This window comes from Suncus etruscus, chromosome 15, assembly GCF_024139225.1.
Source record: "Suncus etruscus isolate mSunEtr1 chromosome 15, mSunEtr1.pri.cur, whole genome shotgun sequence".
In the NCBI taxonomy this organism is placed as follows: Eukaryota; Metazoa; Chordata; class Mammalia; order Eulipotyphla; family Soricidae; genus Suncus; species Suncus etruscus.
The window spans coordinates 4,308,567-4,333,021 of NC_064862.1; the positions used below are offsets into that span (position 1 = coordinate 4,308,567).

At 41.6% G+C, this 24,455-nt stretch overlaps 1 protein-coding gene and 1 pseudogene across 1 annotated transcript in view; both read right to left on the reverse strand.

Moving 5' to 3' along the window:
• Positions 1-24,455, reverse strand: part of BCLAF1 (BCL2 associated transcription factor 1) — a 1,193,665-nt gene that overhangs the window by 1,149,231 nt on the left and 19,979 nt on the right. Inside the window, exons 11-12 of the mRNA XM_049789604.1 lie at positions 23,806-23,952; positions 18,844-19,073 (exon numbers count right to left, since the gene is read on the reverse strand). Of these exons, the coding sequence (XP_049645561.1) occupies positions 18,844-19,073; positions 23,806-23,952 (377 nt within the window). The remainder of the gene's footprint in view (positions 1-18,843; positions 19,074-23,805; positions 23,953-24,455) is intronic.
• Positions 7,319-7,417, reverse strand: LOC126031829 (uncharacterized; annotated as a pseudogene).

Here is a 24,455-nt window from a genome sequence, read left to right on the forward strand (position 1 = left end):
GATTTGCTGAGGACAAGGGGCCAGAGAGATAGCATGGAGGTAGGGTATTTGCCTTACATCCAGAAAGATGATGGTTCGAATCCTGGCATCCCATATTGTCCCCCATGCCTGCCAGGGGCAATATCTGAGCGCAGAGCCAGGAGCAACCCCTGAGCAATGCTGGGTGTGACCCAAAAACCAAAATAAATAAATAAAAATAAAATAATAATAATAATAATAATAATAATAATAATAATAATAGATTTGCTGAGGACAACACATCACTTACATTATTCTCAATACATAGAACAGAATGTTGTTGACCAGTGATTGAGCAGGGAATAAAGAAACAAACCAAGGCCGGGAAGGTGGCGCTAGAGGTAAGGTGTCTACCTTGCAAGTGCTAGCGTAGGACGGACCACGGTTCGATCCCCCGGCGTCCCATATGGTCCCCCCAAGCCAGGGGTAATTTTTGAGCACATAGCCAGGAGTAACCCCTGAGCGTCAAACAGTGTGGCCCAAAAACAAAAACAAAAAAAAGAAACAAACAAACTTTGCTTTTAGACAGTACAACAAAAGTAATATCTTTTTTTTTTGTTTTGTTTTGTTTTGTTTTGTTTTTGTTTTTTGGGTCACACCCGGCAGTGCTCAGGGGTTATTCCTGGCTCCAGACTCAGAAATTGCTCCTGGCAGGCACAGGGGACCATATGGGGTGCCGGGATTCGAACCGATGACCTCCTGCATGAAAGGCAAACGCCCTACCTCCATGCTATCTCTCCGGCCCCTTCAAAAGTAATATCTTGTAACTGTTCTCTATTAGTTTTAAACGCAGTAAAAGTTGAGTTATTTATAAATTATGTTCATTTACTGAGAAATCGTACAAACTCTGAGGACAGGTACTGAATTGCCTTACAGTCAGTCACAGATACATTACGGGTAAGTTTATGGTAGTCTAGTTTTATGAAAATTAATAAATTAATTTGATATCTAATAACTCTATCCAAATTATTCAAATCATCAACACCTCACTCTTCTTTTGGGGGGTGGATTTGGGCCATACCTGTTGGTGCTCAGGGATTACTCCTGGCTCTACACTCAGAAATCACTCCTTATGAGCTCGAAGGACCATTTGGTATGCCGGGAATTGAACCCAGGTCCGTTCTGGGTCAGCTACATGCAAGACAAACGCCCTACTGCTGTGCTATCACTCTGGCCCCACCTGTCACATTTTTAGCTTGTATCTAACTATATTTACACAAAAGTGAGTCCACCAAAAAAGTAACACATACAAATCTTAAAATGTACTTAACACCATTGTCTGGTACACAATCAAGAAACTATACAGTGGGCCCGGAGAGATAGCACAGCGGTGTTTTCCTTGCAAGCAGCCGATCCAGGACCTAAGGTGGTTGGTTCGAATCCCGGTGTCCCATATGGTCCCCCAGGCCTGCCAGGAGCTATTTCTGAGCAGACAGCCAGGAGTAACCCCTGAGCACCGCAGGGTGTGGCCCAAAAACAAAAACAAAAAAAAAAAAGAAAGAAAGAAACTATACAGTGAGCCCTTGAACAACACAGGATTGGGCTGTAAGTGTCCAATTATCTGTAGACTTTCTATCAAGAGATGACATGAATCTGCAGTATCCATGACTACAGTAAGTATGCTATAATAGGTTTTTATAACCTTTTCTTTTATCTAGTTTATTTTCATATAAAAACATATCATATAGGGACTGGAGCAATAGCACCGAAAGTAGGGCACTTACCATGTGGCCCACCAAGGTTAGACCCCCAGAATCCCATATAGGCATTGCCAGATCTACTCCCATTCTGGAGGATATCCCCAGCACCACATATGGTCCCCCGAGTGCTATCAGGAGTAATCTCTGAGCACAGAGCCACGAGTAACCTCTGAGCATTATCAGATGTGGCCCCAAAACAAAAGAAAAAACAAAAAGTTATTAGTCAAGTAAATTTGGGTAGGAGGGATAGAACAACAGGTAGGGTATTTGTCCTACATGCAGCTAAGTGGATTCAATCTCAAGCACCCCATATAATCCTCCCAGTCTATCAGGAGTGATCCCTGAGTACAGATCCAGTGTTAAGTCCTGAACACTGCCAGCTGTGGTCCAAAAACAAAAATTAAACAAAAAAAGATATTACATAAAAATAATACTTATCAACTGTATAAGTTAGCAATATTAACACAAGTTATCAAATTTCTGGATAAAGGCAGGCTATTAAGAGTCAAGTTCTGGGGCCAGAGTGATAGCACAGCGATAAGACATTTGCCTTGCATGCGGCTGACCTAGGACAGACCACAGTTCAATCCCCTCGGTGTCCCATATGGTCCCCTAAGCCAGGAGCAATTTCTGAGCACATAGCCAGGGGTAACCCCTGAGAGTCACCAGGTATGGCCCAAAACAAAAAACAAAACAAAAAACAAACAAACAAAAAAGAATTAAGAGTTAAGTTCTGGGGAAATCATAAGTTGTGTTTACACAAGTTCAGCTAAGAGAGGAAAGAAGCTGTCCCCTAATTGCCCTGGTTTTTGTTTTCATTTTTGCTTTGGAGGCCACACTCAACTCTGCCCAGGATTTACTTCTGGCTGAGCTCAGGAATTACTCCTGATAATGCTCAGAATATAATATGTGGTGCTGAAGATCTAGTCCAGGTCAAGTATATGTAGTAAGGCAAGTACTTGGTGGTGCCTCTAACTTCCATGGGTTAATTTTTTTGTTTTTTTGGGTCATACCCAGCAATGCTCAGGGGTTACTCCTGGCTCTATGCTCAGAAATCACTCCTGGAAGGCTCAGGGGACCATATGGGATACTGGGATTCGAACCACCAACCTTCTGCATGCAAGGCAAACGCCTTATCTCCATGCTATCTCTCCGGCCCCAACTCCCATGTTTTATAACAGATCAACTATATATATATATATATATATATATATATATATATATATATATATATTCACTATATAGAAAATGAAGGGGCCAGAGGACACAAGGGTAGGACATCTGCCTTGCACATGACCAACCCAAATTCCATCTCTGGCATCCCATACGGTTCCCTGAGCCTGCCATGAGAAATTTCTGAGCCAGGAGTAACTTCTGAGTGCTGTCAAATGTGGCTCAAAAACAAAAGAAATAATCTAGGATAATCAATAACTTTATCCTTAAAACAAACATATTGATATTAGCATCTTTTCTACTTGGGGGAGAAAGGATCAGGGAGCAGTGCTCAGAGGCTAGTGGTGCAGGAAATGAAACTGAGGGCCTTGCATATGTTAAGCTCATGCTCTACCTATTGAGTTGCATCCCAGTCCCTTCTATCTCTTTCCAAGATCTACTATATCTTTCTCATTCCTTCCAAGGTCTACTTTTATATTTAAATGTGCATTAAGGAAAAATAACCAAAATTGAGAAACAAGATATGAACAGCATGAGATAGACAAAAGTTAGTATGAACAAACCAGCCTATACAAGAAAGCAGAATATAGCTCATACACCACTTTTCAAAACAAATATATAAAATTACCGAAATCTGAGATAATTGGCTTCTTCATCATATGCCACCCATGAAATATCAGCAAAAGATGGAACTACAGATCCGCAGTCATCCAAGCCTACGGAGTTCAAGACTGGGGTCAACTAAAGTGAAAAAAGAAAAAGAATATGAGTTCTGCAGAGAAGGAAAAGGCACATGCACTGTTAAGTTAAAAAACTGAGAGTGAAAAGCAAAAGGATAGCTACTCAATGCAAACAAACATACCTCTTAGTAAGAAATGATACTGAGGAAAATGTTACTCTGAAGCAGTGTTTTTGACAAGGAGGTTGAGGTATAATTGGGGGTCACTTTAAAAAGCTGGATTAGGGGCTGACGAAGTGGCGCTAGAGGTAAGGTGTCTGCCTTGCAAGCGCTAGCCAAGGAAGGACCACAGTTATAACTGATTTATAACATGTACTCTACACAGTTGATTTTGCTGTGTGTGTAAAATTTTTTTTTTTTTTTTTTTTTTGTGGTTTTTGGGTCACACCCGGCAGTGCTCAGGGGTTATTCCTGGCTCCAGGCTCAGAAATCGCTCCTGGCAGGCACAGGGGACCATATGGGACGCCGGGATTAGAACCGATGACCTCCTGCATGAAAGGCAAACATCTCACCTCCATGCTATCTCTCCGGCCCGTGTGTAAAATTTTAAAAGATGCCCACCCTGTCTGCACTTAGGATGAACTTCCCAGTTCCAATCAAGAACATGCTGATTTTAGGTATCAAGCAGGTTGATAAGGTACCACAATGTGCATGTGCAAGTAAGATGAGTTTGCAGGAATGCCCTAATAAGACAAACTCTTGGATCCCTGAGCTTTATCTAAGTTTTCAGGTGCTTCCCCAGCCTACACCCAATGATCTGATAAACTGGTAAGACCTCCTTGCTCTCTCACCATTGACTGTATTGGCGTGCTTAATTAAGTAAATATCCAAAATAAATAATCTTTAATAGCCTTTGAATGTAATTAAAAATACATATACAAAATAACCCACAAAAACAAAGGTATAAGAACTTGTCTCCAGGGGCCGGAGCGATAGAACAGCAGGTAGGGCACTTGCCTTGCACGCGCTCGACCTGAGTTCATCACCGGCATCCCTCATGCCCCCCCCCCCCCCATGCCAGGAAGGCATCCTAAGCGAAGCTAGGAATAGCCCCTGAGCATAGCTGGGTGTGGTTAAAAAAAGACAATAAATAAATAAATAAATAAATAAATAAATAAATAAATAAATAAATAAGTTGTCTCCAGGGTTTTTTTGTTTGTTTCTTTGTTTTTTGGTTTTTGGCCCACATCTAGAGGCACTTAGTGATTACTCCAGGCTCAATGCTCAGAAATTGCTCCTGGCAGGCTCGGGAACCTTATGGGATACCAGGGATTGAACCCAGGTAGGTCCCGACTGCTGCAAGGCAAACACCCTACCCACTGTGGTAGGTGGCCCATTTCCAGGATTTTGTTTTTGTTTTTGTTTTTTCGTTTTTGGGTCACACCCGGCATTGCTCAGGGGTTACTCCTGGCTATCTGCTCAGAAATAGCTCCTGGCAGGCACAGGGGACCATATGGGACACCGGGATTCGAACCAACCACCTTTGGTCCTGGATCAGCTGCTTGCAAGGCAAACACCGCTGTGCTATCTCTCCGGGCCCCAGAATTTTGTTTTTTATTGTTCCTTACTGTACTTCTGAGAGAATCTAGGATTCTTTTCTTATATAGTATGCTTTAGGAGTAATTGATAACTGACTTACCTCAAAATTATGCCTAGGACAAGGTTCTAAGGGGAGGATTTTCCCAATTATACGAACAATGCTCCGTGCTGATCCATAGTCTTTATTTTCCCAAATACGTGAAATCTATTTAAACATAAAACATTATTTTAAGTGCTTATATTTGTATATAAAATAATTGATGTTGAAGACATTTATTTTTCAAAAGAAAAACTGGGTTATTCAAAATTAGTTTTTCAAGAATTAAACTTTATTTATATTTCTCTTTTTAAAAAATTATGGAGATTACAGTAATAGGTACAGCAGTAGGGCACTTTCCTTGCATGTATATAGCCGAGCCAGGTTTAATTCCCAGCACCACATAAAATCCCAAGCCCTTACAGGAGTAATCCCGGAGCCCAGAGCCAATACCACTGGATCTGGTCCCAAAACAAACAAAAATAAGTCTGGGAACTAAAAACAACATAGAGCATAAACAACATAAAGTGCTTGCTTTAGGATAGCTGATCCCTGTTCTATGCCAGTCCTCATATGATCCCCTGAGCACCATCAGGAGTGAGCTCCAAGCATAGAGTGTGGAATAAGCCCTGAGCATCACCAAATGTAGCAAATAAATAAATGAAAATTGACATACTCCGGGAGAGGAAATTCTTTTAAAATGGCACTTTACATTCATTTTATTTATTTCACAAAATGTCCAAATACCATGCACAACTTTGTTCAGAGAAATTATCTCCCCTCATTCCACTAAAATTCCCAGATTTTTTTTTTTTTGCCCAACAAAAATCAACAATTTGAACTTCTCATATAATAAAGTTCATTCAGAGTAAACTCATGTAATGAGTTCCCTTAATCAGATAAATAAGGAAAAAAAATCAGTCTAACAATGTAATAGTTTCTTATTTGCAGTGGAATATATCTTCTAGAAGTCAGTTATAGGAAAGATAAACTAAATGAATGTGCTACTAAAATCAAACAGTCTTCTATTATTTGCATAATAACAGCTCCAAACCTTGCATAACATGTATTCATTCATCTGGCCGAGATTGAAACAAAAAAAGCATTTTTTTCTCCTTCAAAATACATAATAAATGATATTTTCTCAAGATCCCATAACAGAAACAAATAGATACAGCTCAAATTCTACTTGAATTCTTCTGAAAAACTGCCAGTAAATAATATATAGAGAGCTATGCATAATAGTTCTGGAACTAGGATTTGAAAGATTATTTGGAAATAACAGCATACTAAACATAATATTGGTAAAATCTGAAGGTAAAGGGCAACTTGAAAACTGGGATTCAAAAGATTTGGTTATCATCAGCACACAGAATCCATTATGCCATTCTTTTACTTTTAAATAAGGATTCTAACTATCTGTTCACACCCAAACACATGAATCTAAATTAAATACAAATTCTGTAAACTGACCTCATAACAGTAAATATCATAACATACACAAAGGATCATAAGTGATGACTGTAAACCACTATACGCCAATAAATGTGGTAGTCAAGAAGAGACCAAAATATGTTTGTAAGAACTGATGGGTTCTAGAGTTATAGCAAGCTCAGCAAGAAGGGCATTTGCCTTGTACATAGCAGACCTGGGTTCAATTCTAGGAATCTTTTATGGTCCTCTAAGCCTGCCAAGAGTAATTTCTGAGCATAGGGCAGGAGTAACCCCCTGAGCACCACCAGGTGTGGCCCCAAAGCCTATGGTTGAAGCAATAGTACAATGGGTAGGCACTTGCCTTGTATGCTGACAACCAGGGTTTAATCTTCAACACCCCATATTGTCCCTCATGCCCTGCCAGGAATGATTCTTTTTTTTTTCTTCTTTATTTGAACACCTTGATTACAAATATGATTGTAGTTGGGTTTTAGTCATGTAAAGAACACCCCCCTTCACCAGTACAACATTCCCACCACCAATATCCCAAGTTTCCCTTCTCCCCAACCCACCCCCACCTATACTCTAGACAGGCTTTCTACTTCCCTCATTCATTTACATTTTTATGATAGTTCTCAGTGTAGTTATTTCTCTAAATGTACTCATCACTCTTTTTTTTTAAATATGGAACGCTTCACAAATTGGCGTGTCATCCTTGTGCAGGGGCCATGCTAATTTCTGTATCGTTCTAATCACTCATCACTCTTTGTGGTGAGCTTCATGTCATGAGCTGGACCTTCCAGCCCTCTTCTTTTGTCTCTGAAAATTATTGCAAAAATGTCTTTTATTTTTCTTAAAACCCATAGATGAATGAGACTACTCTGAGTCTATCTCTCTCCCTCTGGCTTATTTCACTCAGCATAATAGATTCCACGTACATTCATGTATAGGAAAATTTCATGACTTCATCTCTCCTGACAGCTGCATAGTATTGCATTGTGTACATGTACCACAGTTTCTTTAGCCATTCATCTGTTGAAGGGCATCTTGATTGTTTCCAGAGTCTGGCTATTATAAATAGCACTGCAATGAACATAGGTGTGAGGATGGTATTTTTGTATTGTATTTTTGTGTTCCTAGTGTATATCCCTAGGAGTGGTATAGTTGGATCGTATGGGAGCTCAATTACCAGTTTTTGGAGAAATTGCCAGGAGTGATTCTTGAGTGCAAATCTCAGGAGAAATCCAGAACCAATGGGTGTGGCCCAAATTATAAAAATTAATCAATAAGAATAAAAGAAAAAAAAATAAGAATAGGTAGGTGTGAATAAGCACTTTTCCAAAGAGGACATATAGATGGCCAATAAGCAAATGGAAAATGTTCATTATAATTTATTACCAGCAAAATACAATTAAAAAAACCATACAGGGCCAAAGAGATAGCATGGAGGTAAGGCATTTTGCCTTGAGTGCTGACGGTTGGTGGTTTGAATCCTGGCATCCCATATGGTCCCCCAAGCCTGTCAGGAGTGATTTCTGAGCCTGGAGCAAGGAGTGACCCTTGAGCACTGCTGGGTGTGACCCAAAATAAACAAAACAACAACAAAAAAAAATACATAACATACTGTCTCATACCTGTGAGAATGCTATACATCAAAATGAGTAACAAAAGTGGTAAAAACATTGTTTGTGAGAATGCAAAATGGTGCAGCTATCTTAGAAAATTCTATGAAATTTCCTCAAAGTAAAAATATAACTACTGGGACCAATGAGGAGCGATAGCACAACAGGGAGGGCATTTGCCTTGCACACAGCCAATCCATGTTATTTTAAAAATAATATCTTTATTTAAGCACCACGAGTACAAACATGTTTGTAGTTGGGTTTCAGTCATTAAAATGAACATCCCCTGGGGCCTGAGTGGTAGCACAGTAGTAGGGCATTTGCCTTGCAAGCGGCAACACAGGAGACAGACCCTAGTTTGATTCCTGATATCCTATATGGTGTCCCGAGCCAGCGGGGAGCGACTTCTGAGTGCAGAGCCAGGAGTAACCCCTGAGTGCCACCAGGTATGACCCCAAAAGTAAAGAATACCCCCCTTCACCCCTGCAGCATTCCCACCACCAATGCCTACCATCTCCATCCCCCTTCACCCCTGCCTGTATTTGAAACAGGCATTCTACTTCTCTCACTCATTAATATTGTTATGATAGTTGTTAGTGTAGTTATTTCTCTAACTGCACTCACCATTCTTTGCTCCGGGTATTATTACAATGCCTTTTATTGTTCCTAAATGAGTGAGATGATTCTGTGTGTGTCTCTCTCTCTCCCCCTCTGGCTTATTTCACTCAGCATATAGTTTCCATGTCCATCCATGTACAGGAAATTTTCATGACTTGATCTGTCCTGACTTGCATAATATTCTATCTTGACCCACGTTCAATCCCCAACATCCCATCTGGTCCCCAAGCACTGCCAGGAGTAATTCCTGAGTGCAGAGCCAGAAATATCCCCAGAGCACTGTTGGCTGTACCCCCCCCCCAAAATTTTTATGTATATATTACATATAATATATAAAACTACCATATAAGGGCCGGAGTGACAGCACAGCAGTAAGGCATTTGCCTTGAATGCAGCCAACCTGGGACAGAACCAGGTTCGATCCCCGGATCCCAATGGTCCCCCCAAGCCTGCCAGGAGCAACCACAGAGCATCACCAGGTATGGCCCAAAAACCAAAACCAAAAAAATCCCTACCATATGATCCACCAATCCCACTTCTGAGTGTCAACCTAAAGACTATATATGCCAGCCAGGAAAAGCATATCCAGCGCAATGATTATTAAAAAAGCCTATGTATGTATGTATGTATGTATGTATGTATGTATGTATGTATTGGGAAGAGTGGGGTGATAGGCCATTCCTGGCTATGCTCAGGAATCACTACTGGAGGTACTCATATGAGGTGCCCAGATAAAACCAGAAATTGCCTCAAGCAAAGCAAGCTCCTAAATCCCTACAACATCTTCCTAGCTCCCACAACTTTATTATTTAAATATTACAGATATGAAAACAACAGAAGTACACATCATAGATGGCTGCATAAAAATGTGTTATATATACATAATAGTTATCAAAAAGAAAATATTGCCACTTGCAGTCAATTGCTAGGAAGTTTTTTAGTAAGGATTATGCAAAGTAAAATAAACCAAAAGGAGAAAGACAAATACTGGGTAGTCACATCTATGTGCATAAAGTAACAAAATAAAATGTGACTGAAAAAGTTAAATTAAGGGGCCGGAGCGGTGGCACAGCGGTATGGCTAACCTAGGATGGATAGTGGTTCAAACCCCTGGCATTCCATATGGTCCCCCAAGCCAGGAGTGATCTCTGAGCACAAAGCCAGGAGTAAACTCCTGAGCGTCACTGGGTGTGGCCCAGAAGTCAAAAACCACCCCCCAAAAAAAGTTAAAAAATTAAAAAGTTAAAAGTTCACCAGGCAACACGTCACGCAAGGTTCCACTCTGTAGGCTTTTTGGCCAAGATAAGGGGAATATGAAGCCTCGGCTGCCCCCCACAGCTTTCTCTCTCCTTTCTCCCAGTCCCCAGGGTTATTCCTGGACACCTGCTCAGGGTCCCAGCAAGTGGGTTCCGGTGAGGTGCAATTTAAAAGAGACCCCAGGGGGCCGGCGCGGTGGTGGTAGAGGTAAGGTGCCTGCCTTGCCTGCACTAGCCTAGGACAGACCGCGGTTCGATCCCCCGGCATCCCATATGGTCCCCCAAGCCAGGAGCGACTTCTCAGTGCATAGCCAGGAGTAACCCCTGAGTGTTACCGGGTGTGGCCAAAAACAAAAAACAAAAAACAACAACAAAATAAATAAATAAATAAATAAATAAATAAATAAATAAATAAATAAATAAATAAAAAATAAAAAGAGACCCCAGGCTTCCTTGTTCCTGCAAGGGGCTGGGAGGGGACTGGTGAACTTCCACCTTCCAGCAATTAGGAAGCAAACGCCTCTCGGGGAACGGAAGCTTCAGCAGGCAACAAGGGGAGGACATGGCTACATGTGCTCTTCGCTTGTCCAAATCACAGACCAAAGTGGTGTCTCGGAAACAACACCTTCCCTCTTGACTATTTCTCTTTTTTCCCCACCCCCTCTCTTGACTATTTCTAAAACATCTACTTTGTATATCTCAGACGTATTCCCTTGACTTCTATAACTCTTTTCGAACATCCTCATATAGTGACAATATTGCCCACTGGCTTTGTTATTTGATTGTTTGATTTTTCCCCTTTGAGATCTGTTTTATAAGCAATACTGGTAGAAGAGTATCTCCGTATAGATTTCATGTTTGAACCAAGTTACGGGGAATGTTGGACTTTATTCATCAGACCCCAGATGCACCAACAATATCTTGTGGCATTGCTTCTCTTTTGCATAGGCACATTAAAATGGGAAAATAATACATATGCAAACAAGTTCTTATCTAATAGAGATGGGAACACAAATTTGGTAATGTAATTAGGCCTTTTACCCTGAACATTGGCATGATTTGGCTCAGGCCTCAGAAGAATGGACATCGCCCACACACACCTGAACAATGTATACCATCTATGGAAACAACCACAATTGTCTATAACATTACCAGGATCCAAGCCTCTACCAGGGAAGACCTACCACTGCTTTGGCATTGACTTACTCCAAGGAGTGGTCCCAACACCCAGATGACTCAGCAACAATCTGCATGCAGGGCAGATTGCTCCGCATTGAATGGTATGCTGAAACTAGAGGATGCTCCAAATCAGCCTGACATCGATGAAAGAAATGCACAGAATCCAGAGTCTTTAAATATAAGAATCTGATACCAACAATAGCTAAAGTGTGAAAAAGTTTCACCGGGACCACGGAGAATGACTCGGGTTGGACAGACTGGTATGCCTGGAACCCAGAGTCAGTCTTAGGCCAATAAACTTCTGGGGTGAGGCCTTTTTGTAATCAGGTCAAGGATTTTTTTCCATTTTCCCCATTTTTCTGGACCTATGCAAACAACGGTGATTGCCACTATCATACCTTTTACTATATTTTTTTTTACTCTTATCCTTTAAGGAAAAAAATACAACTTACTGAACTTAAAAACAAATAACTGTAGTAGAATGCCTGTCTCGAATACAGGCAGAAGATGAGAAGGGGGGGAGGGAGTAATGTTACACTGGTGAAGAGGGATGTTCTGTTTATGACTGTAACCCAACTGTGATCATGTTACTTAAGTAAAAAATATATTTAAAAAAAAAAAAGTGAACATACTAACAGAGATATTTTTGTCTCTGTATTGATTTGCACACTATATTTAAAATTTGTCCAGAACTTCAAAGGATGTGTTCCCCAGAGTTCAAATAAATTTGCATCTGCTGCTTTGTTATTGATTATTCAGGGAAAAAATTAAAATAACTGACAAATATTTATATATACAGTAACTACCTGAGGGTTGGAAAGTAAAGAGTGGGAGATAGACAAGAGGTGGTTTAAGAGAGGATGTTAAGTTTGGTTTTGAAAACAAACAGATCAAGGGGCTGGCAGCATACCGTGCAATGAGCAAGGCCCAAACTTGACTCCTAAAACACTGGGCCTGCCCCCTGGCACAGAGGCAACCCTGGTGGGCTATAGCAGCACCGAGCAAGGGGAGTGGTCCCCAGTTACTAGCACTGCTGGGGAATTTCCCCCATTAATAAATGAATTGAACTTGAGCCGTGGCATATGAAAAAATTAATACGTGTTAATTCTATGAAGGTCACACGTATATATTTTGTCTACAATTGAATGTTTACACAAAATCATTTTCAAAATGAGACAAGAAGAAACACAGGATTCGTTCAAGCCCATTGTGCATCATTTATTTACCTGGTCTACGGGAACACCAAAGTATTCCAGCAGCTCTCTTAGGATAGTCCATAGGAGAGACATCGACATATAGGTACAGGTGCAAATTCAAGGAAGCGTTACCAGTTTCTTGATGTCTTGGAAGAAAAGCAAATGGAAAGTCTCGTTGACAAATGCTCCATAAATGATGTAGATAAGGAACTAATGAACTCGAACCTGTCTAAGTTCCCGTTTTTTAGTCATACCTGGACTTCCTAAAACAAGATGCTGCTATTTTCCTGTGTCTTTCATTTATGAGAACTTAGTCGCTTACTTACCAGGGTTAACATTTGCAGTTTCACACTTCACCCCCACACCCAGATTCCCCAAGATCCCTCCACCGGGGTCCTTGTTTCTTTGACTCAGCGCCCTTTCTCCTCCAATGAAAGGGTTTCCCGTGACAGTTGCACTTGGACTTGTTGGTGGGCTTTGGTCCCCGCAAAAATTGTCATCCTAACTGCGAGAATGATGCGGTGCAACGCGTGGCACGTTCTGGGGCCGGAATCGTAGTTCCAGAGAGTCCAAAGAGCAAGAGAGCAAGATGGGAGTGGCGGGAAAGCAAAAGCAGAAGCAAAGCGACCATCTTCTGTGGATCGGTGACACTGCACCGGGGCTTCTCAATTATTTTGTCATGGCCCCCTAGGGAGAAGAAAACCTTTTTCGCGCCCGATAGTATCTTTATTTTAAAAAAACCCTTTAACCTGCAAAACCAAAACATACAAAAAAAACTGGGGCTGGTGTTTTCGTCAGAGGGGATGTGTGGATGCAGGGCGCCAAGGAGCGCGCTTGGCCGCGCAGCGCTTTTCCAAGGGGCCGTGACGCGGGGCCCGGCGACTCTCGGCGCCGGAGACTTTGGGTTGGGTTGGGTTGGGTTGGGTTGGGTTGGGTTGGGCCCTCCCCCTCCCCCTCCCCTCCCCGCGTCCCTCGGCCGAACAGGAAAGAAGGAGAAGACGACGGCACGGGCTGCCGCGGGCCTCGAGCGGCCGGACGTCCCCGGGCACGAGGGCGCCGCCCCGCCCCCACCCGGCCTCGGAGTCTCCGCGACGCCCCCGCCGGAAGCCTCGGCGGTGCCCGCGCCCGAGGACCCCGGCCCGGCCCGGCCCGGCCCCACGCGCCCGAGGACCTACCGCGGCCGCCGCTTCCGGGACCAGCTCGAACTCCGCGGGCGCGAGCCGGGCCGGCCCTATTGGCTGCGGCCGCGGGTGCCCGCCCGGGATGGGCCGCGGCGGCGACCGCCGCCCGCCATTGGGCGCTTCTCGAGGGAGTGGGCGGGCCTTCCGGCCGTCGAGCGGCGGGACGGCGGCCTTCCGGGCGCTTCCCCGCCCGCCCGCCCGCCCGCCCGCCGCGCCCGGCACTCGCCCCGCACGGGCTCCGGAGGAGCGAGCGCTGCCTCGTGCCCCCCGAAGCAGCGAACCCGTCCGAGCGCCGAGCGAGCCGCGTCGCCCTCGCCTCCCGCCCCGAGTCCGCGGCGTGTGACGACCGCCCGCGCCGGCCTCGACGCCGGCTCGCGAGCGCCGCCTCGGGGGGACACGAGTCGCGGGCGCCAGCCTTCCTCCGCTCGGTCCTCGGAGGAGCGCCGGGCCCCGGAGCAGGCGTGGCAGCTGCGGGCCCGCGAGGACAAGGCCGGCCCGGCCCGGCGGGACCCCGGCAGCGGCCGCCGCTGCCAAAGAGCCGCCCGCGCGCCCGCCCAGGGCGGCCGTGAGGAGCAGAAGCTCCGGCCCGCGCGCGGCTGCTCGTGGGCGGGGGAGCCGCGCACTCGCCCTCGGCGGGGCCCCCGGCCGGGCCCGAAGGCCTCCCCGCCCCACCCCTGCGATGCGATGCGATGCGATGCGATGCGATGCGAGCTCCGCTTCTGCCCTGGTCCTCCCCTGCGCGGCGGAGGACCGGACCGGACTGGGCTGCGTCCGCGTTCTCGAGCGCGCACTTGGCCGTCTTTCCTCCCACTCCCCCACACCAGCCACCTACTGTGCCGCCCACCCCCGACACTCTTCGCAGAGAGGGAACAGGCTCCCTTCGGAGGCCTCCGCTTCCTGCTCAAGTCCCGCGCGGACCCCCATCTTCTGCGCTTGACTGAACGGGAGCTACCTCTAGACCAGGGCCACCTCTTGGATTGATTCCCATTTTGTCTCTTCACTTCTAAATAACATCTATGCAGTGTGCCTAGAAATGTGTTCATCATTTTTGTTTCTACTGTAAGCTGGCCCTCCAGAGTCTGAAGGACAGCGAACTGGCCCCGTTTACAAAGTTTGAGGACCCTGCTCTAGACCATTCAGGCGCTCGGACCCACAAGTCCCACTTCGATTCTTTTCCCGTTTGGGGGCCACACCCAGGGACGCTCAGGCTGAGGTTACTGACTCCTGGCTATGCGCTCAGCTCAGAGATCACCGCTCCTGGCCTGAGGGGCCCTATGGGACGCTGGGCTACACCACAGCGCTCTGCCCTAGGTGTAAGGGCCGAAGCGATAGCAGTGACAGGGCGATTGCCTTGTACGCTGCTGCCCAGGACCAACGTGGGTTCGATTCCCGGCATCCCATAGGGTCCCCTGAGCCTGCCAGAAGCAAGCCCGTAGCGCAGCTGACTGTGAATCCAAACTCCTCCCCCCAAAAACGCAGGGTCATGCAATTCAGGAAAGTTCTGAGTTTAGAGTGCATTTCTATTCATTTTCAGTTCTGCAAAAAGACAGTGGCCAGCATTCTCCGATTTCCCCACCCTGAGCAAAGCCTGTTGTACTCGATCCCATCTTCAAAACTTCTGTGTGTTCCTAAAAGCGAATATTGGCAGGTCTTTTTACTTCTACTAGGGTTATAACCCAGTTGCTCCTCCAGTCAACCCAATCCTTACAGGTACCTTGAACTTTTAGTACAAAACCGTAATTTTCAGCTAATTAGTCTCTTTCCATTAGAGGTCAGATGTTTCTCCACCTGAGAAATTTTGTAAGGGACCAGAGCTACAATACAGTGCATAAAGGCATTTGCCTTGCATGTAGCCAACCCAGGTTCAACCTCCGGCAAATGTTCCTCTGATCATTGCCACGACTAATTCCCGAATGCATAACCAGGAAGAACCGCCAAAGTATCATCCTGGGCCGGGCGGTGGCGCCAAAGGTAAGGGGCGCCTGCCTTGCCTGCGCTAGCCTTGGACGGACCGTGGTTCGATCCCCCGGTGTCCCATATGGTCCCCCAAGCCAGGAGCAACTTCTGAGCACATAGCCAGGAGTAACCCCTGAGCGTTACCGGGTGTGGCCCAAAAACCAAAAAAAAAAAAAAAAAAAAAAAAACAAAAACAACAAAGTATCATCCTATGTGACCCCAGAAAAAATTTTAATAAGTTTTTTTAAAACGGGATTTTCTTCGCAGTCACTTAGATGTACAGAGATGTAAGGCCTTGACACAACTAACCCAGGTTTGATTCCCAGTTAATCCCCTGTCATCCCATGTGCTCCAAAGCCCACCCAAAGCAGAGCCAGAATAACCCTTGGAGTAAACCATTAACTTAAAACGCTTTTTCCACGCAGAAAGCCATGTTTTTCACTTGAACACGTAGAAGTCTCTCCTCATACTTCTCCAAGTCAATTTGCTTCACTTAAAAAAAATATTTTACACAACACACGATAAAGCCACAATCATCATCCAACTCGTGCTAGTAATTTTCCTATGTTAATGAGTTGGTGTTCAAGTCTAGATGAATCAGAAAAAGTAACCTCATAAATCAGTTATGTAAACAAAGTTTCAAAATCAGGTAAACAACACTTATTACCACTTATGACAGTTTATTGGCATATAACAATTTACAAGGGTCCCTGTTGCATTATACATCACACTGAGTAAGAATCGTTTAGCCATCTACATTCGTTCTCATTGGGTAATATTTCTTCTTGAATTATATTTTAATTCCCAATACCTGATTTTAACTGTGACAAAGGGGAACCATATAACTCCTTAATAGGCTGCAATTGGAAAAAGCTTACTTTATATTAAATTCATAGGTTGTTCAAAGTTATACACAGCTAAGGACTGAGTCATGGTCTTAAACAGCTTTCTTATCTCTTTTGAAAAGAAAATCCTTTGGTTCATTTTTATTTCCCCTCTCTAGGTAAAGGTTAATGCAGGTACAAATAATTATTATATTCTGGCACTTGCAAACAAGTATCTTTACCAGAGGAACCATTCAGCTTTATAAAATGTGTGAAGTTAAATAATGGTTTAAAAAAATACACACAGGTTACTTTTTATATGCTTAGCAATAGAAAAAAGTAACATCCACAATAACATCTTATTGCAGTTTTCATAATCACCCTATTATTCATTCAATCCTGTTTCAATTTTAAAGGAATGGAAGTAACCAAATCATATATATATATTTGGGTTAAAGCAATTATTCATTTGCTGTAAGGACGTATCTGGCTTTATTCCCACTGCCTATTAGTGTCTTCGCAAATTCCCTTTTTCCTTTTGTATTAAGTAGAAAGCAAAACTACACATTTAGTAATGCATAGTTTCATTGTCTAGCCAAATAGCTATAGAGGTATTAAACAGCCCAATTTAGTTGTATCTAATAAAATGATAAAAATTCTCCTGTATTCTAGATCAAATCCATGTTCCTTTAGTATATAATTAAGCACTATCCTGACTAGATTATATCCTGATTAATGCAACATCTACTTGCTTAGACATTATTCCTCTGCTCTAATAACAATTTCAGAAAAGACGAAAATAGGAGATATCATGCAATACTAAAGATCTTGGGCTCACAGTACCAGAGCTTTCTTTTCATTTTTCCCATCATCAGCTCTATTAGCAAATGCCCCTTAGGTGCTAAATACTTTGCAAATTAAAGATGAAAGAGCCAAAGACTTATGGTCTCTACAAGTGTACACTAACAGAATACACTATTTCCATTGAATACAATCACATACAACTAATTCAACTGAATTAACAAATAAATGTACTAATAAGTGCTCATAAAGCACCATGACAACTTAAAAATTACTATTTCGGATATTCATTTAAAAGCTATCAACAAAATAGTAGTTCATATTTGAAAGATTATCAAACACCAATAAATTCTAGAATCCTTGGGAAGATTAAAAAAAATTACAAACTGCCACTGAAATAAGGTGGAAGAAGTTAGAGCAAAGTTGCAACAAATTTTCTGTCAACAGTGACTAGAAATAAAGTCTTAAGAATCTATTAACAGAAAGTATGCCTGTTTTTTTTTTTCCTTACAGCTAGACTACAACCTAGTATTTCAACAGTTCAAAAGTTCAATGTACTTAAGATATAAAATCAGGGACATTCAACATATCACATTATCCTTTAGAATAATCTTTTCGTACCAACACCAGTATTATAATTAAATATGCTGTTTAGTTATTCTGTTGCTTTTATTGGGGGGATGGCAATAAATTCAGAGGTTTGCAATAGCATTACAAACCAATTTCCTCTATGAAAGAATAGCTGACAACAAGACCATGACTCAAACTTTCAGGTAAGAATAAATAGAATTTTGAACCCAAATAGTAAATAAATACTCGTATCTTGGAGAATTTTCATATAGTATAGTATAGACAGCTATACTCTCAATTTAAAAAAAAATTCAATTATTTTGTACTTATTTTGAATAAGTTAGTTTGATTATTGACAAAGATTTTTTTCTTAAACATTTGCTGAAATGTTAAAACTAGTTTACCAAAGTAACTTTTCTGTAATATACTTCAAGAATTAGTCACCCTATAGTGTAGTGTGCTGGAATTAAAGAAAATGTTAAGCAGATGTATAGTTAAAATAATTAGTGTGGTTTCTTTAAACAATTTATTCAGATATTTGTATGTAGAGCTAACGTTTACTTCAGAATAAACAAACAGGGAGGAAAGAGAATCAGAACTTTCACAGAGCTGTACTTGACCATATCTTATAGACAAAGCAGAATTACAATGCATGTAACAAAAACAGTAAAAGTATTTAAGTTGAGAGTTACAAATATAGTACGTAACAATTTTCTACTTTATTTCAGTACAATTTTCAACATACAATCTACTATTTTTCAAGATATTTGAAGACTTAAAAACAAATTTTCTATAGACTACTTGCAAACAGTAAAATTTAAGTAAAATGCTTACATTCTTATTTGAAAACAAAAAAATAAGGTAAAAAATGATGGTGCAAGTTCTGCTCTCTGTTGCAATCTCACTTCAGATTTACTATTCCTAAAAAAATAAGATGAAGAAAAATTTGATTAGCAAAGGTATGAGATATAATCAGTAATTACTGTTCCTAAAAATTAACAAGTAGAAATGTCTTGCCTTTTCTTCTTTGCGTCTGTCCTTCTTTTCTTCATTATTTTCCATGGTCTCTTCTTCATCTTCAACAATTCCATCCCCTTGGTATTTGTCATGAGTCCATTTTGGACTGCTACCTGACTTTTTGAAGTTAAAGCGTCCTCTGCCACGTTGAAAAGTACCACGACCTCTTCCTCGTTTGGCCCAATAATCCACACCATCATCTCTGTCATCGTGCTACAGAAGGTTAAGATCATCACTATAATGTCTTCTTTTTACGAAAGTAGTAATATCACCAATCATTAAGTCACAAGCTATTAGTCAAAGGATTGGGTTTCTAAAATTTTCATTAGTGAGCACAGTAACAAAATTAGTTTCAGAGAATAGTTACAAGCTACTGTTTAGTAACATCCCAAGAACTGAAGACTTCCAAACAAATTCGAGAATAACAACTACTAAAATGTCTTTAAGGTTCTAATTCGACTGCCAGTGTTTTCAATTTACTTCATAGATTTTCAGTATTTTTTCAATCTAAGTCACATTGCTGTCGCAATGCTAGTACTTTTCAAAAAATATTTACCTTACTCACAAAATTGTCACACTATCATCAGTAATAAAGGGAGGTGGTGAGAAATGTACCATACAGAATTAATTTAAAATCCTACTGAGATTTCAGTGTAGATCACTGTTTATGGTGATCAGGACTAGGAAATCTCACTTGCCAGTAATAATGGCAAAATCTTTACACTGTGGAATTGTTTTTCCTTCTTCACCAACCTAAAATCCTGTTATTCTACTCCGACGTTTTTAATAGTAACAAACTGCCCCATGAATATCTTAAAATATTCTTGAAATTTAATTACTGTGTACTTCAAATATAAACTATGGTTGCATCATACAAAAAAAAAAACAAAGTCCCTGGGGCTGGGCGGTGGCGCTAGAGGTAAGGTGCCTGCCTTGCCTGCGCTAGCCTTCGACGGACCGTGGTTCGACCCCCCGGTTTCCCATATGGTCCCCCCAAGCCAGGAGCGACTTCTGAGCACATAGCCAGGAGTAACTCCTGAGCATTACCGGGTGTGGCCCAAACCCCCCCCCCCCAAAAAAAAAAAGTCCCTTTATAAGAAAACAGGCACATTACATGTCACATATCTTATAGAGCACTGATACTGATCAATCACCTAAGTCATAAATTTCTTCAATTATGTGTATGAGCATCTTTTGTAAAACCAAGATGCCATTGTATCAACACTAAGAAAGAACACTCACCAATTTCTTTTTTTTTTTTTTTTTTTTTTTTGTGGTTTTTTTGGGTCACACCCGGCAGTGCTCAGGGGTTACTCCTGGCTCCATGCTCAGAAATCGCTCCTGGCAGGCACGGGGGACCATATGGGACGCTGGGATTCGAACCGATGACCTCTTGCATGAAAGGCAAACGCTTTACCTCCATGCTATCTCTCCAGCCCCACACTCACCAATTTCTAATAGTCTCTATGAAAACAACAAAGGTGTAAGTTGCAGTGTATCAGATTTCAACTGCAATTTTTATTCTGCCACTCAAAACCATAATCAGGAATTAGTCTCTAGCCCCTTTTTGGTATTAGAAAACTCAACTCTGTAGTTATATTACTCGTAATATTTAAACATTATTCCAAATATTAAGAAGCAAACTCTGGGATGTCACTTTTAGAACAAGGAAGATAGCCTTGAGAAAACAATTAAGATGACCTATTAAAAGTACCCACCTAGTTTCTCATAAACAAGCACTCAATAAGCAAGCCAGTAATGTTTAACCAGTACTTGCTAAGAAATCTGGGCACTGTTCTAACTCTTTCCGTAGAATTACTCAACCAATCCTCCCACAATAAGTAAAATAGTATCACTGTTCTTTTAGAGACAAAGCAGAGAGATTAAGTGACTTAACACAAGTCCATAGAACTCTTTCCACTATCCTTATAACAATCAACAGAATATATTTCCCAGGGACCTTAACCTTAATAGTAAATGATTGATTACCTTTAAGGCAGTTAAGAGTTGGCAGAAATAGGAAAAGCAATGGTAAGTTAGACATCAATATTAAATTAGGCATCAGTTTCAAAATCGGTTAAGCTCTAAGACTGAACTGGATTTTCGTACAGGGAATCCTGGCAGTAACCATAGTGACGTAATAGTTTAAAGCTAAGCATAAATTCTTTAGGGGGGACTCAAACATTCCTACTAGCTATCAACTTTGGTCAAGTTACTCTCTCTAAACCTCAGAGTTTAGAGAGTTTTTGTCTATACAAGTGGAATATTGAATCTCCACCTCAAAAAACATACTGGAGTAAGTGTAAAATTATTCAGTAATTGTTTTAATCTAAAACAGCACCTAGTATGGTATACATATTATATGCTGCATGTTCTATTGTTTCATTACTATCACAACTAGGAGCCAGAGAGACAGTGCAGTTAGTTGGTAGGGCACTTGCCGTGTACGCAACTGATCTAACTTAGTTCAAGCACCACCATCATTTGATTTCCCACGGCAATTCACAAATTTAATTTCCCTCAAAACTGAAATCTTCCTTTCTCCTATCCTACAGAGACTTCTCACTACTAACACCCAACTGGGAGAGGCAGAGAATCTCTACAAGTTCCTTATAACCACTAACTTCTCGATTCTAGTCCCTTACTTCAAGTAGTATTTCCCAGGTTTGTTCCCATGACCCAAGCCCCTTTAAAATCTAAGTAAAACCCAATGTAAAGTTTTATGGGCTTCGAAAACTTGACTCCTGCAATTTTCTCAATTTTTCAAAACTTTAAACCTAAGTACTAGAGTTCACTATATCCAAACATATCGCTCTTGCTCCTGCAATACACCTACCCATTGTAAATTTTAAGCTCAAGAATCAAGCCAAGGGCCCGGAGAGATAGCACAGCGGCGTTTGCCTTGCAAGCAGCCGATCCAGGACCAAAGGTGGTTGGTTTGAATCCCGGTGTCCCATATGGTCCCCATGCCTGCCAGGAGCTATTTCTGAGCAGACAGCCAGGAGTAACCCCTGAGCGTAGCCGGGTGTGGCCCAAAAACCAAAAACCAAAAACCAAAAAAAAAAAAAGAATCAAGCCAAGCTCTTCAACATATTTAAGTCCAATAATCAAAGCAAACTCTTCAACATAGTTGCTCCTAATGACACTCCTTTACAATTATAAACACCATTTCCTCCACAGGAAGTCACCTGTCATACATATTTAGAATATTGTTTCTTCATTACTAGGTTCTAAATTAAGAATTCCAATCTTGGGGCTGGAGCAATAGCACAGAGGTAGGGCGTTTGCCTTGCACACAGCTGACCCAGGACAGACCTGGGTTAGATCCCAGACATACGGTCCCCTGAGCCTGCCAGGAGCTATTTCTGAGCGCAGAGCCAGGAGTAACCCTCCTGAGTGCCTTTGGGTATGGGCCCCCTCCCCCCCCCAAAAAAAAACCAAAGAAAATAAAAATAAAATAAAATGTATTCAAATCTTGTTTACATTTCTGTTCTTAGTATCTAACATGAAGAGCAGTCTATTAATACATGTATTCTTAAAACAAAAAGCAAATAGATCACTCTAAATCACTTCCCAAGTGTCAGCTCAAATTATATATACATATATGTGTATATGTTTGTGTGTGTGTTTGTGTGTGTGTGTGTGTGTGTGTGTGTGTATTTATTTTGGGGGGTTTTTTTGGAGGGGTCACACCCGGCGGTGCTCAAGGTTACTCCTGCCTCTGTTTCAAAAATCGCTCCTGGCAGGCATGGGTGACCATATGGGAAGCCAGGATTCAAACCACCGCCCGTCCTGGATTGCCCGTCCTGGATCAGCTGTGTGCAAGGCAAACGTCCTACCGCTGTGCTATCTCTCTCTCCAGCCCCAGCTCAAGCAAATTAAAAAACAAATAGTGCTTCCTCAGGGGAGCACTATATCTAGCATGTAAAATATACTACATAAATGAACTCTCAATATTGAAACTTACACGCGACTCTCCTCCAAACAAATCTAATTTAAATAAATCTTATACTTAAGAGTAAAGGATATTCACTTATTCAAATATATTTATAGAAACACAATTGTTTTAATCAGTTTACTCCTTAATTTAACAGAACAAACTTTCAAAACTAGTCTTCAGAAATAATACTTCCCTAAGAAGCAATGACATAATCACTTTCAATAATCTTATATTTTCTAAAGTTTATGTATGCAATGCAGCATAAACTTATTTACACTCGTGACAAACTAAAAAAACTTCCATCAAGAGGTCTTTCAGGATCCACCTCCCCTCAAAGAAATAAACATGACCAGGACCTAATTCGACTTTTATACTTTCCATCTTTTTTAATTTCCAATTAAAATTAACTTATTCCTCAAGCTCTCTAATTACCTGATAATAAAATAATAATAAAATGTAAAAAAGTGATGATAAAATGTAAATCTTAATGAGAAACTTTTTTTTTTTTTTTTGGTTTTTTTTGGGCCACACCCGGTAACGCTCAGGGGTTACTCCTGGCTATGCGCTCAGAAGTCGCTCCTGGCTTGGGGGACCATATGGGACGCCGGGGGATCGAACCGCGGTCCGTCTCCTAGGCTAGCGCAGGTAAGGCAGGCACCTTACCTCCAGTGCCACTGCCCGGCCCCCTTAATGAGAAACTTCTACAACTGACACTATCATAAACAAATGTGAAACATTACTAATTTTCTATGAATGGCTAATCAAACCAGGTTATATTGGATTAGCTCATTTTTTTTATTTACCCTGAGTTTATGGGTGGTATAAAATGAAACATATGAATAAAGAAACCTACATTTTCAAAACTTGAAATCTGGGTAATGAATTTTATAGAAGGTTTCCTGGTGAAATAGTCTCACAGTACTGGATATCTGTACTCAAATACATTCACCCAGAAAGCTTTGAAAATTAATGCAAACCAAATAAACACAGATTTCTAACACCCACCAAGAAGTACTTCTTGCTCTTTGGGGTATATTCTGGATCCCATTCCTCTTCCTTCGGTCTCTTTTGAAAAGTAGTATTTGAGTTGTTTGGACCAGTATTTGTCCCAGCAAAAACTCCTCTGGCTCTTCCTCTGCCTCTAATTCGAAACTGATTAACATTAACAAAATTGTTTAGTAATGCAATCAGAAGGTATTTTAGTTACATGCAAGCTTTAATTTAACTGCAGTAACAGATAACATGTTTTCTAATTTCTTTCCCAAATCTCAACTTAATAGTTTTGAGGATTAAAACGGTGGACATATTTATTAGATCATAGGCAAAAAGCCCTGCCTACTCAAAGTTAAGCAGGTTACGAAATGCAAAATTAACTGAAATGTTAAAACACTACACCTGATAGCCTGGTTATTTTAAAATTAAATTATTTTTTCCTTTTACGTATCAAAAAAATCTTAATTTATTTGAATATCATAGGATTTCTTTGAATATCATAGGATATTTAACTACACCTATCACAATGCAGGTAAAGGTGCTCAACTACACTTACCACAATTTAACAAAGCTGTGCCAAAAAAGCCCTGCCAAATGTACTCGTATGTGAACTCTGTGACACCAAAAAGGATGTTCCCTCTAGGTAAAAACCTAAATATAAA